This window comes from Corticium candelabrum, chromosome 6 (genome assembly GCF_963422355.1).
Source record: "Corticium candelabrum chromosome 6, ooCorCand1.1, whole genome shotgun sequence".
NCBI lineage: Eukaryota > Metazoa > Porifera > Homoscleromorpha > Homosclerophorida > Plakinidae > Corticium > Corticium candelabrum.
Genome location: NC_085090.1, coordinates 3,891,512 through 3,904,011, shown reverse-complemented (window position 1 = coordinate 3,904,011; position 12,500 = coordinate 3,891,512). Strand labels below are relative to the sequence as shown.

The 12,500-nt window shown below is 42.8% G+C and overlaps 3 protein-coding genes across 4 annotated transcripts in view; 1 reads left to right on the top strand and 2 right to left on the bottom strand.

Annotated features, from left to right (window-relative positions):
- The window catches only part of LOC134181010 (serine/threonine-protein phosphatase 6 catalytic subunit-like), a 13,188-nt gene extending 10,097 nt beyond the window's left edge, over window positions 1-3,091 (bottom strand). The window contains exons 1-5 of the mRNA XM_062648202.1: window positions 2,992-3,091; window positions 2,837-2,932; window positions 2,712-2,777; window positions 2,577-2,644; window positions 639-712 (exon numbers count right to left, since the gene is read on the bottom strand). Of these exons, the coding sequence (XP_062504186.1) occupies window positions 639-712; window positions 2,577-2,644; window positions 2,712-2,777; window positions 2,837-2,932; window positions 2,992-3,078 (391 nt within the window). The 5' untranslated portion in view covers window positions 3,079-3,091. The remainder of the gene's footprint in view (window positions 1-638; window positions 713-2,576; window positions 2,645-2,711; window positions 2,778-2,836; window positions 2,933-2,991) is intronic.
- Window positions 3,092-3,124: 33 nt separating this feature from the next.
- On the top strand, window positions 3,125-9,167 carry LOC134181327 (uncharacterized). Of its 2 annotated transcripts, XM_062648586.1 has the most exons (8): window positions 3,125-3,187; window positions 3,250-3,338; window positions 5,607-5,753; window positions 6,656-6,881; window positions 6,943-6,984; window positions 7,050-7,103; window positions 8,842-8,885; window positions 9,005-9,167. In XM_062648586.1, exons 1-8 carry the CDS (start codon window positions 3,137-3,139, stop codon window positions 9,069-9,071), a joined length of 720 nt encoding a protein of 239 aa, XP_062504570.1. In that variant the 5' UTR covers window positions 3,125-3,136; the 3' UTR covers window positions 9,072-9,167. The 2 variants fall into 2 exon arrangements, with proteins under 2 accessions (XP_062504570.1, XP_062504571.1); XM_062648587.1 differs by lacking the exon at window positions 8,842-8,885 and having other exon boundaries at window positions 9,005-9,160.
- Window positions 9,099-12,500, bottom strand: part of LOC134180765 (uncharacterized) — a 40,390-nt gene continuing 36,988 nt past the window's right edge. Inside the window, exons 35-39 of the mRNA XM_062647951.1 lie at window positions 10,982-11,109; window positions 10,836-10,918; window positions 10,673-10,763; window positions 10,470-10,610; window positions 9,099-9,430 (exon numbers count right to left, since the gene is read on the bottom strand). Of these exons, the coding sequence (XP_062503935.1) occupies window positions 9,176-9,430; window positions 10,470-10,610; window positions 10,673-10,763; window positions 10,836-10,918; window positions 10,982-11,109 (698 nt within the window). The 3' untranslated portion in view covers window positions 9,099-9,175. The remainder of the gene's footprint in view (window positions 9,431-10,469; window positions 10,611-10,672; window positions 10,764-10,835; window positions 10,919-10,981; window positions 11,110-12,500) is intronic.

Here is a 12,500-nt window from a genome sequence, read left to right as displayed (position 1 = left end):
AGTTCTGGAGGTGTCATTGTGTGCCTTTCTTCTACAACTCTTGCATGGCCTGTAATTTAGCAAATCATATGCTGGTGGAAACATCTGTCCAGGTGGTGGCAAACACCACTCCTCAACACATTCTTGCTTGGCATATGCACACGTGTGACCACAATCAGAAGAAAGGAGGTTCTAATATCACAACTGCTGCTCTGTAAGACTTTCGTTCTAGCTTACAGTAGTCTTCCAGTGTTGTTCTTGTGTAGACATCTCAGTCATGCATGCTTTGTGTTTGTTTCTGATGGTGTCACAATTTGAAGTCGTGATTGATACTAAGTTACTATACAGATATAATAAATCAGTCACTAATAGTTTCAGCTTGTAATTGTACACGCATGAATTCTATTGAGTATTTGTGAGCTGCAGTAGTGTGTAACTGGACACACATGCGCGCGCGAGCACACACATGCACAAATTCCACAATAGACTAGTAGTGTTGTATAAGAGGAAATTGCACGGACACCCATAGTCAGCAACGAACAACTGAAAGATCAGTACGTAGTTGCCTGGGAACAACTACAAGTTTTGTCAATTTGTCGGACACTGCAGTGTGTTTGACATGCATGATAAGTGTGTTCAACATGTTATCCTCGTCTCACCATAAAATCCATAAACTTGTGTGATCTGCCTACTCTCGTGGTTGCCTCTCAGTAAAGTGATTCTTGATGAATACCTAGTATATACCAACACACTTACACTCTCGCTCACCACAACATCTACTTAATTAATTAAATGCCATTATCAATCTGTGCAATTCAGTTTCAGTTTTTAATTTCAAGCTCAAACCTGGAGTGGCAAATACAAGCATCAATACATTTAATTAATTGACCTGTAATGCTAGAGCCAAATTTACTGGAATACATGTCTCTCTGAACTTCAAACACGTAATTGTTGGGACTTACTCTGCCTGTAGTGTATAGCCAAATGGAAACCTACACACTCAGAAAATCACACATATAGTTTCAACTTTGTGTAAGTTTCTATTTTGCAAATACACTACAGGCAGACTATAGCAACTCAAGCACAAAGTTATGGATGGGTATTTGCTCGACGCCAACATCAAGCAGCTCTCACAATGACAAGAACAATCCAAGAAATATATTATTTCTAGTCCATGGTTCTTCCCAATTTAACGTGGGTAAGTGGTTATTATTATCATATTTATGATAAGCCCATCGAATAAATTTCAATGGTATTACTCTGAAGACAAACTATACAGCATGTTAGATCTGGAGTACATAGTTGGATGTCGGTTATCAAAATACCAATCATCTGAGCATGTCACTTAACCAAACACGGAGTGCCTCGGACTACAACTACTTGTTGTAACCGTTATGCACATGCACAACAACATGAATGTCAAGTTAGTAAGACTATATGGTAAAGAAGAAATTTTCTCATTATTACCTTGGGCAGACTCCTATACCCAGAGCGACCTCTCTTCAAGGCCTGGCCAACCTATCTGTGTGACAAGAACTGATGCCAGTTATCTAAATTTATAATACTACTAGGGTTCTCACTACACCATAGCAGCGTAGTGCTGTACCACACTCCAGTAGGAGTACGCCACGCTTAGAAAAGGTAGATAGGAGTCCAATGTTTGACAGCTAAGGAATGCATAAAATTTCCATATTACAGTACTGATACACAAATACTATACTACTTAGTAAAGGTGACATTAGCTACAAATCCAGGTTCTTACAAAAGAAAGCGGGATAATAGCCAAGCTCCAGATGTGTACTGTGCTTGTGTTGATTGCAGTCTCGAATGCGCTGCCATTGATAGCAGTCCCGGATGCTCTTCCAGTGACACAGAAAGCAAATCTCTAGTCCAAAAAGTGTAGCACCTAGAATCTACTCTAGACCAGCCATGGCTTCTTGCAAATCAACAACATTGGTCCATGCATGTCAATCAACGCCTGACTAGACAGACTTTCTGTAGTCGTCCATAGACTTTGCAGATGCGCAACCTATGAACCTCACTAAGAAGGGCTTGTGGCGATTGAAGTTGATTTCCTTGCCGGGATGCTTGAAATGTATGTTATGAGCAACAGCTACAATGCAAAATATACATCACTTAAGATTGGCTCAGGTGCGCATGCCCGGCATGGACTGTGCAACTGTAGAGAGAGCAGACTGCATGCTTGGTGGACGCGCCAATCCTGCCACACTCCCAAAAATCTCTAGCAAGAACCCTGACTAGTATTCAGAGTTATGAACATGGCCAGGTTCCAAAGTGTTCGGATAAGTGCCATCCAGCTGTACTTCCTCACTCTTTCTTTGAACTCACAGCACTCCAAACACATACTTATAGTATCTTGTGATTGTACTGCGCATGCGTAATAATACTAATTTTCTTGATCTGAGACAACAATCATGCGGCAGGCGACGAAAACTAATATATTTCTTGGAGTGGTCTGATCATCAGATCATCTGCCCGTACAATAAACTGCAGACATGCTGATACTCCACTGGACGTCTTATGTCCATCATCACGACATTTCAACATAACCTCAAATCACCAAAACAACTTCTTACTTGGCTTTCAGCGTCAAAAGCCTCGTGAATGTCTCTAGACTGTAATATCCGCGGTCGACGAAGTCGCCCTGAACGACATAAAACCCCGGATTACAAATGACTCAATCAAACAACGCCGGCATGACTGTGACCGACCATGAAGATGTAGTTCGTATCTGGAATGTTCCCACCGGTACGGAACAACTCTTCGAGGTCGTAGAACTGCGAACGAGAAACGCGCCAGTCTAGGAGAAAACCAAAGAAACACGCGAGACGCTCACCTGCCCGTGAATATCGCCACACACGGTCACCGGCGTTTGAACGGGCTGTACGTTTGACTCCTCAAGCAACAAGTCGCACACGTAATCGCAGAGTTTCTGCGAGAAAACGCCCCAATACGTCAGCACAATCGAAGACGGACGATCGGAAGACTTACCTTCAAATCGTTCTCGTCGAGACATCCACATTTCGACGTAATTTCGATCCAATAATCCAAGTCTGATTCGCTAATCTTCGACGGCATTGCGTTGAGCGAGAGTCCCGAATGATATCGTATCCCGGATGTGAACATTTATGAGGAAATGAATCACTGGACCGTTATCGTCAAGAATCTTCCCAAAGATGCTGACGAGGTGCGTTTGATTTTGGCGGAAACTCTAGATTCGGTGGGTTCTAAATTTTGTTTTGTTTGTAGCACGTATTGCGGTCTCTCTTCGAGACTGCTGGGTCTGTAGTTGACTTGAACATTTTGGCACCAACGCCTAGACAAGTTTCTACTTCAGCGTGAGTAGTTGTTGTTGTCTTAATTAATTAAAATAGAAAAATAGAAAGAGTGGGTTGCCTCGGAGTCCTACTCAAGAAACGTGTTAGTGCGCGTACACGTTTGCCGCGAGACAATTTTTTATATGGCAGCTGCATGTAGATGATTTAGACAGTAAATTGGTTTTATGTACTTCAAAGTTGTACTTTGGCGTTCGATGATGTCAGTAAATGTTGACTTTTTTGTTATTTATTTTTGACATTTAGTAAATGTATTTGATGACTTTTCTATCTACTGTTACCTACCATATGCTTGTGTGTGTGTGTGTGTGTGTGTGTGTGTGTGTGTGTGTGTGTGTGTCTGTCTGTTTGTCTGTCTCTGTCCGTGTCTATGTGCGTGTGTGTGTGTGTGTGTGTGTGTGTGTGTGTGTGTGTCGGTGTCGGTGAGTAGTGTGTTCTTCTGTAGCCCAATGTTGAGTTAGTAGCCTACGGTGAATGTAAAAATCATCACGTTTAGGTCGTAAGTTCAAGTGTGGAATGAACACAGGGATAATTCTCTTTTGGCAAGGCCGGGCAGCATACGGGTACTTGTGGGTTTGAGGTTCACTCCCAAAGCTTTGTCAAAGTCTGTCAGTGCATTTGGATATTCTGGCCAAGCACCAATACGTACATCAGCGCAGCCAAAAATCCTGATAGCATTGAAGACCCCACCTAGAAATAGGCAGAGTTTGCTATGTTCTGAAAAAATTGAAGGGCATATTCATTTTGTCACTTTTTGTGTATCTCCTAATCCTAAAATAAGAATTTCAAATTGATCAGCGGCTGAGACCTGTAGCTGCTATTTTTGAAGTGGCCAAGTTGCAGCCACCATTTTAAGAAATGAATGATGAAATAATTAAGTAATTGTTTGTTGAAATACCATAATATCCTTATTCAATTAATTAAGATGCCTGCAGTTGAGTTGCCATGCTCTGTAAATCCGCTTGGATATACACAAGGCAAGAATGATAAGGACCTGCTGGCACAGTAATTAGCACACCTGCTGCAACCACAGCTTCAGTAACACTCCCTATGTAAAAGCTCAATGCCAACAGTCTCTGTACATGTGTCTGTCCTCTGATTGTCACATGGTGAGAATTCTGTTGAGTGTTCCCTTTTTTACTGTTAGTTATGACTCAGTTACAGAGATGAATGTGCATGTATGAACTGTTGGCATTTCACATTGTGTGGAAGATCACCCTCAGTGATCCATTTTCTGTGGGTATATGAAGCGTCATCATCATCATTATCATGCCAAATGGCCATGGATTCTCATGTGCCTTGCCAAAGGCGTCGTTTGGTCGGCCATTGATTACCAGTGTAGCGTGCTGAGATTGTCACAGTGCTGAGATTGTCACCGTGCTGAGATTGTATTGTACTGTCTGCGCGTGCTCAGCAACTATTTGTGCGTGTAATTCTACATCCGGCGTGCTGAGATTGTTCACGCATTTAGGTATCATTATATTGAGGCTTTTTTTAGTTTCTTGGATAGGCAATAGCTGTGTACACTCACTTGTGAAGACCATACAGGATCTGAAGCAAAATACAATTTCAGCTAGTAGGGAAGCCAGACTTTGTCATGTCTCAGAGATGCCAGAATCTTGTAACTTGTCTCCTGAGACAAAGCTTTCCACCAGGGTTAGCAAATATGAAATTAGAAACGTCAACAACTAGGCCAAGACTCACCATTGGGATGTCAAAGGTAGGAGAGATTTATTTGTACAAATGTGCATGTATATTTACTATGTCTAATCATATTTCCAATTGTATAAACTTGTATTGAATTGATAAATAAAAATTTCATAATAAAACTATATATATATATATATATATATAGATTATTGTATATAGCATATACATATTATGTAGTACATAATTATTCTTAACAACTCAATTATGTACTTCAACCCAGTGCTTTTACATTGTTGTAACATACTACAATAGTTAATTAATATATAACTAACAATAATGACTATAGATTTCTCAATAGAACTCTAAATTTGTTTTACACATGCTTGCAAGTTAGCAATTTCAGCACGTAAGCAATTTCAGCACACTTGTATTGCGTGCTGAGAATGTCAGTTCTAGTTTGCGCAAGCGCAAACAATCTCAGCACGCGACACCGGCTCTTATTTCATGCTTTTTGTATATGTGTGAGTGCAAGTCTGTGTAAATTCAAATTTTCATTCTTTTTACAGTACGTGCACATGTTCTTGTTCCTGCACAGTGTCCTAGATCTTTGTTGTATTGCAGTTACGTCGTTTTTCCGTCTATTCAAGAAGCTACCAATGCTGTCATCATGTTTCAGTCATACAAGTTTCAGAGCAGGTCTAATGGAACTGGATGCCTCAATCTAGAGCTACGTTCTTCTGTTAAGGAAAATCCAATGTCAGATCCAAGGTTTGTCAATTACCAGCATATGTGGGCTAATATACCTTTACTAGCTGAATATTGTGCATTGGTGCATACTTTCCCAGTTCTTATCGATCTACCTCTGCTTGCCTGACCTGATGATCTGCTCTTACTTCACTCTGTGACGTTACTCAGTTTAATTCTTTTTCTATTCACTTTCTGTCTTTGCCTTGAACGTACCTCAGATGTATTCTGTCTCTTCATAGGTTTCTCTGTAATTATTTTGTATTAGCCAGTCTTTGTGAGTACCGTACCTACTCATGTGACACCCCATTATCCATCGAGCCCCCCATCCCAACTTTAGCCCAGCATTTGACATTTTGCACCTACGCTCTACTTAATTGGTGTTAATTGGCAACCAGATGATGAGCTTCTTGGCCATTTTTATTTGAGCAAAAGTGAACCGAAACAAGAAGCCGGAGACTTGTGTTTTACTGACTCTGACTCTGACGCAGAATTTGCATGAAGCTGTAAACGCCAGCTTTTGATGGATCTGAGATAATAGATGATTTGTATAGTACTGGTAATAGCAAACATTGTTAAAGCAAACTTGAGTTTTAGTAAATAGTCCAACATTTATACCAATTACCACCTAAATATGCCTTATCCTCCGGCAAGGCTCTGTCCCATGCTTCACAGAGTAAACTGATATGCCATGGAGGGTAGACTGATACAAGTGTAGGTACGGTAATAGTTGTTGCCTGCTGTTTGCAAATCTATTTTATTGACAAGATTGTTGATTTTCAATTTCAGTAAACGTAGGTATGCAACACCTAATACAACTTTAGTAAACTAAGTATCAATGTTTTCGCTGAAATCTTTATAAAGTTGTAATTTCTCATTTTTGAAATTTTGAATTGGCACGATTTCTATTGCCTGCAATCCAATAGATGGACATCTGTACAACCTGAAAAGAAATCTTACTATGATGTTCTCAATGAAGTCGTGCAGTGTGAAGTGTCAAAACGTCTCCAATCTTCATCAAGAATAGTAACTAATGGATATATCGACAGTCCTAGCGCCCGTTCTAGAAGTAAATGCAAGGATTTGGGGACATCACAAAAAGTGACAGATCATCCGCAGTTGTCACCAAAGTTACTAAAATTAAGGAAACAGGTAGGCAGTATGAGTAGCAACAGCTCAGTTATGTGTATTCTATCTAAGTGTGCACCTGCAGGAAGAGCAGTTGAAGAAGGAAAGGGACATCCTTCAGATAGAGGTATAGTTATGAGTGTATTTGTTGTATGGGTGTTCTGTTTGTTCTGATGGGGGATTCCTGTGTAGCTGGAGTTGGAACGAACTACGCAGGAAATGCTAAACGTTGAACTAAAATTGAAGGTTTGTATCTATTTACTGAGTTATAGCTAGACAATTAAAACAAAGCAACAGAGGGCAAACACTGTGAGTGTTGGACGTTAATGTTAAGACATACAGATAGTTAGGTAAGCACAGTAGGTCATGCAGATGCACAGGTACATGGATTGCAATATCCAACAGGCACACACACACACACACACACACACACACACACACACACACACACACACACACACACATACACACACCATCCATTCATCCATTCTCTGTCTTTACTTTAGTAAGTTGTGCAGGCCACTTTTTAGGTCACTTCCTAGGTCCTTATTGCCCCAAACGTAATCTCTTGATTTCTGTTCGGATTTTGATTGCAGAACCTCGTATGGTTTGACCGTTTCTATAACCTTGCTGTTTAAAGTTTGTTGGCAGGGACAACGAAAGAGGATCCCTTGGTTGGCTGCTTCATGTTTCTGTCATTGGTGATTGACAAGACCTTCCTTGTTTTGGGTTGTAAAGGTGCAACCAGGTTGCGTACACTGTAGCTCGGTCTGATCTGATATTTGCTTCCCCTAATTTCTTTTCTTTTTCATCTTTACCATTTCTTCAGCTTCATCATTCAACTCTAACTACAGCGTTCACTATGGATACTTGGCATGATCTTGGGCAATTTGGGCAATGTGCATCCATTCTTGTTTGAGCTTACATTTCATTAAATCTCTCATCATAATATCGACCCATCTCATCTTCTGGCTGCCTACAGAACGCTTATTCTCTTCAAACTTGCAAACCAGCAGTTGCCTTTGGAATACGATGAGGCTCCATGCATTTTGGCTACATGGCCTATTTACCTTATGGGTACTGAACTTTGGTAAGAAGGAATGGTTCAACTCCATCAATGGAGCAGGGCCCTCTCGGCTTTGCCTGCCACATGTCATTGTTTCTGTAAATGACAGAGTCCGTCTTGCCAGCCTTCTAACTTGAGTTGAAAGTTTCTCCCTTGTGGTTTTACAGATCAATTGGTTGCAGATCTGCAACGTGGGCGGCCCTAACAGTTTATAGCTGCTGACGTTTAGCCATCCATCAGGAATACTAGGCCACACACACACACACACACACACACACACACACACACACACACACACACACACACACACACACACACACAGACACAGACACACACAGACACACACACACACACACACACACACACACACACACACACACACACACACACACACACACACACACGGACAGTGACACACACACACACACACACACACACACACACACACACACACACACACACACACACACACACACACACAAACACACACACACAAACACACACATACACACACACACACACACACACACACACACACACACACACACACACACACAAACACAAACACACACATACACACACACACACACACACACACACACACACACACACACACACACACACACACACACACACACACACACACACACGGACAGTGACACACACACGCTCACACACACGCGCGCGCACGCACACACACACACACACACACACACGCGCGCCAACGCAGAGTGACACACACACACACGCACGCACGCACGCACACAGATGATCAAACAAACAGACTTACACACCAGTTGTGAAAGGATGTAGACTTTTTATGTTTGATAGTGGAGACTGGCGAGACGACAATGTAGTCAGGCAGATGCCTTGATGGCCTGGCCAACAGGCAGTATTGAAACTCGCTTGTCTCTACAGTTTCAACTTGAAACAGCAGAGAGTAAACTAGTTAGTGTGACAAGGTAGGATAACATTCTTCATCCCGACTAACAAGACGCCATCTTTACTCAATATTCTATTACTACTGCGTAGACTGTACCTTCTATACTCACAGCGCTAACATTGACATTCTATTGCTCAGGAGCTCAGAGCAACTACCAAGTCGTTCAAACGACATTCATAACCGAAAGTCTGAAAATTTAACTTAGCCCAAACCGAAATAAAACTAATTTAAAGTCTAGATATATTAACCATGTTTTGAGTTGAGCTATGGATGCATGTATATATTTGCATAAATATATAGATTTTCTCATCACCCGGTGATGTCACTTTGCTCTTGAGGCGGCTGCACGGTCGTCTTCTTCCAGTTGTTTACTCGTTCCCTTATATGAGGATAATGGCTGAGCACTTTGTCGGCGTCGCTCTTGGAGAGTATGAGAGCGTCGACGGGCGTCGCCGCGAGGAACGAGTGTCCGCTCGGGAACGTACGGGCGAGGCTTTCCTCGTGGAAGAAGTCTCCTTGCTCTAACGTATTGATGATCCGATCGTCGCCGTCCAGTACGTCAACCTAATCCACGCATAATGAGCTAGCATCAAGATCAACAAGCAGAGGAACCGGTTCGTGTTTGACGGGGGGACCCGTTCTTTAATTAAGGGACGGCGGAACCAGTCTGTCGTAGCCAGATCACTTTTTTAAAATTGAATTTTTGCCAGTCGATCAATTGACGAATTCATGCGGTTTAGGCAGCAACCGGTTCGTGTTCGACGGAGGAACCGGTTCTTTTTAAGGGACAGCGAAGCGGTCCGTCATGCAGATCACTTTTGAACAATTGAACTTTTACCAGTCGCTCATTTGACGAATAGACTATTGTATTGGAGGGATGCATCTCACAATACACTAGATTATTGTATTGAACCGGTTTGTGTTGTACGAGCAACCGGTCCGCCGTAGAACGATCACTTTTATAATTGCACTTTTGCCAGTCCCTCATTCGAACAATACACGCATACAACGAATACACGCGTTTGAAGAGGAGCGGTTTAAATAGATAATAATAATACATATGGAAACGTAATTGATCTATATGAGTCTGGTAAACACTCTATGTCTGTAGAAGCATATCCAACGCTTTCCTGTCTAGGACAAATGTATAAATGTAGATTTTTAGTGTAAAATAGGATGTTATTAATGAACTTAACGCGCTAGTTTTCAGAGATTAGTCACGCCTAACTATAACTTTTATATCCGACTACTTCTACCGCCCTTGACTAATTCGATGAAGGAAACAGGTGGAATGGTAGAACGTAATAATAAAACATAAATTGCTCAATTGCTTGTTTGTTTGTGTGTGTGTGTGTGTGTGTGTGTGTGTGTGTGTGTGTGTGTGTGTGTGTGTGTGTGTGTGTGTGTGTGTGTGTGTGTGAGTCTATGGGTGTGGCACGTTAAGATATTTTTCACATTTTGTTTGTGTACTTTTGTTTGTGGATTTTTGTTGTCGTTGTTATTGTTGTTCTTGTTGGTGTGTGTGTGTGTGTGTGTGTGTGTGTGTGTGTGTGTGTGTGTGTGTACGTACGTACGTACGTAAAATCAGGAATCTTGTTACTACCTTGCCTCTCTTGATGCAGACCATCTCCTCAGCCGCGTCTCCTTCACGCACGAGATACTCATCCGGTAGAAAGAGAGTCGGTTTCAGATTGACCGCCAAATTACGCATAAATCCCGGAGTAGCCGTATCCAGAAACGGAACCTAGAACAACAATCGACCTCGCACCATACAACGGTCACGTGATTACGACTCGCCTTCCTTACTTTCTCCAGAATAGCTTGCGACATGCTCACAAATATTTCCGCCTTCATACACGAAGGCATGTCGTCGAAAAGGCTGTTGATATCAACGTTACTACAGATTAATTGAGTGTAACTATTAGCACGACGAAATCGCGTTCATTAAAATTAATTAATTGTGACCAACTTGTTGCGTTCCCACAAGTAGTCGTAATACGTTAGCACCCGCTTCTGCAGACTCTGTGAAATGCCTTGAGTTGACATCCGCTTCTATATTAGAGAAGGCGACATTTTCTTTCGCATTTGCTAGAGAATTAAGTCGCGGCGGCTCGCCTGGATTGTTTCCATCTTCTTGTCGTATTGTACGCGTTGGCGGTCCGCGTTGGCGAGCGTCGACGTGATACTGCCCAAGACGAACCCGTACAGAAGCTTTCCGAGAATCATGACGAGAGTGGCGAACGCTGCAACCAACGGCACGTGTTATGCCTGGTTTGCAATATAGCGCTGACGCTCTGCTGAATGTCAAACTTCAAAGAGACCGTCTCGACGGAGGCGACATCCTTTGATGTTGACGGTGACACTGACACTGATGGTTGATTCAGTTCTATTGCAGCGTCAGCTTCAGCGTCAATTTACGCGTCAGCGTCAACCTAAGCGTCAGCGTCAACCTAAGCGTCAGCGTCAACCTAAGCGTCAGCGTCAACCTAAGCGTCAGCGTCAACCTAAGTGTCAGCGTTAAGCTGGATTTACAATATGCGAACGCTTGATCGTCGGATCCCGTGCGTCGCGTCGTTCTAAAATCAAGTGGTCAATGGTTCGATGCAACGGGAAGAGGACGTGACGCGACGCGTCCAAATAGAACCAAGTTCTATTTAAGCGTCGAACCGGAAGCTGAGCACGTCACGTCGGAAGTATCCCCTAGATTTCGACCAATCACAGCTAACTAAAACTGCAAACGTGGTTTCCGTGAGCGATGATTACTGATTTCGACGCTGTACTCGACGTTGAGCGGTCTCTAGATTGTGCAGGGAGCTGTCATTGCTTGTGGATGATCAGTTGCAAGATGTACAAAGACCCGCGTACTAGGAAAAGCACGGAAATGAATTTTTAGGAAGCTGGGGGTTCCGGAGAGTTCTGCCAGTAGGAAAATCGAAGCGGGAGTGGTCAGTTCAAGAATTCATGCAGCGACGTCTACGGCGCGCTGAAATCATACTGTGAATGGTATGACGTGCGCGACGCAACGCGTGCCACACCTACGCAAGGCGACGTGACGCTCAAGCATTCGCATATTGTAAATCCAGTCAGCGTCATATTCTAAACCAGGCTTTATTGTTTTCTCACTAACAATTTACTGTAACTAAGGACGTATACGGGGGGGGGGGAGAAATACCGCCTACATTCGGCTAGTCTTCGAGTCGTCGAGTCGTCGCGATGTTACTGTAACTTTGGCGCATGCGTGTTTCCGTGGGTTATACCTAAGCCTGAGGACGTATGCGCTGGGGAGATAATACCGCCCACATCCGGCTAGTGTTCGAGTCGTCGAGTAGTCGTGGTGTTACTGTAACTCTAGCGGATGCGTGCCTTCCGGGGGTTATACCTAAAGGCTGAGGACGTATACGGGGGGGGGGGGGGGGGTATAATACTGCACACATCAGGTAGTCTTAGAGTGGTCGAGTCGTCGCGGTGTTACTGTAACTCTAGCGCATGTATGCCTCCTGGGGTTATACCTAAAGGTTGATGATGGCAATGATAAACAAATTCGAACAGTCGAATTCATGTGCTGGTCATGCAACTAACGGATAATCACATTCTTTGTATCAGTAGCGTTTCTGGAGCTCGAAGTCACCAAAGA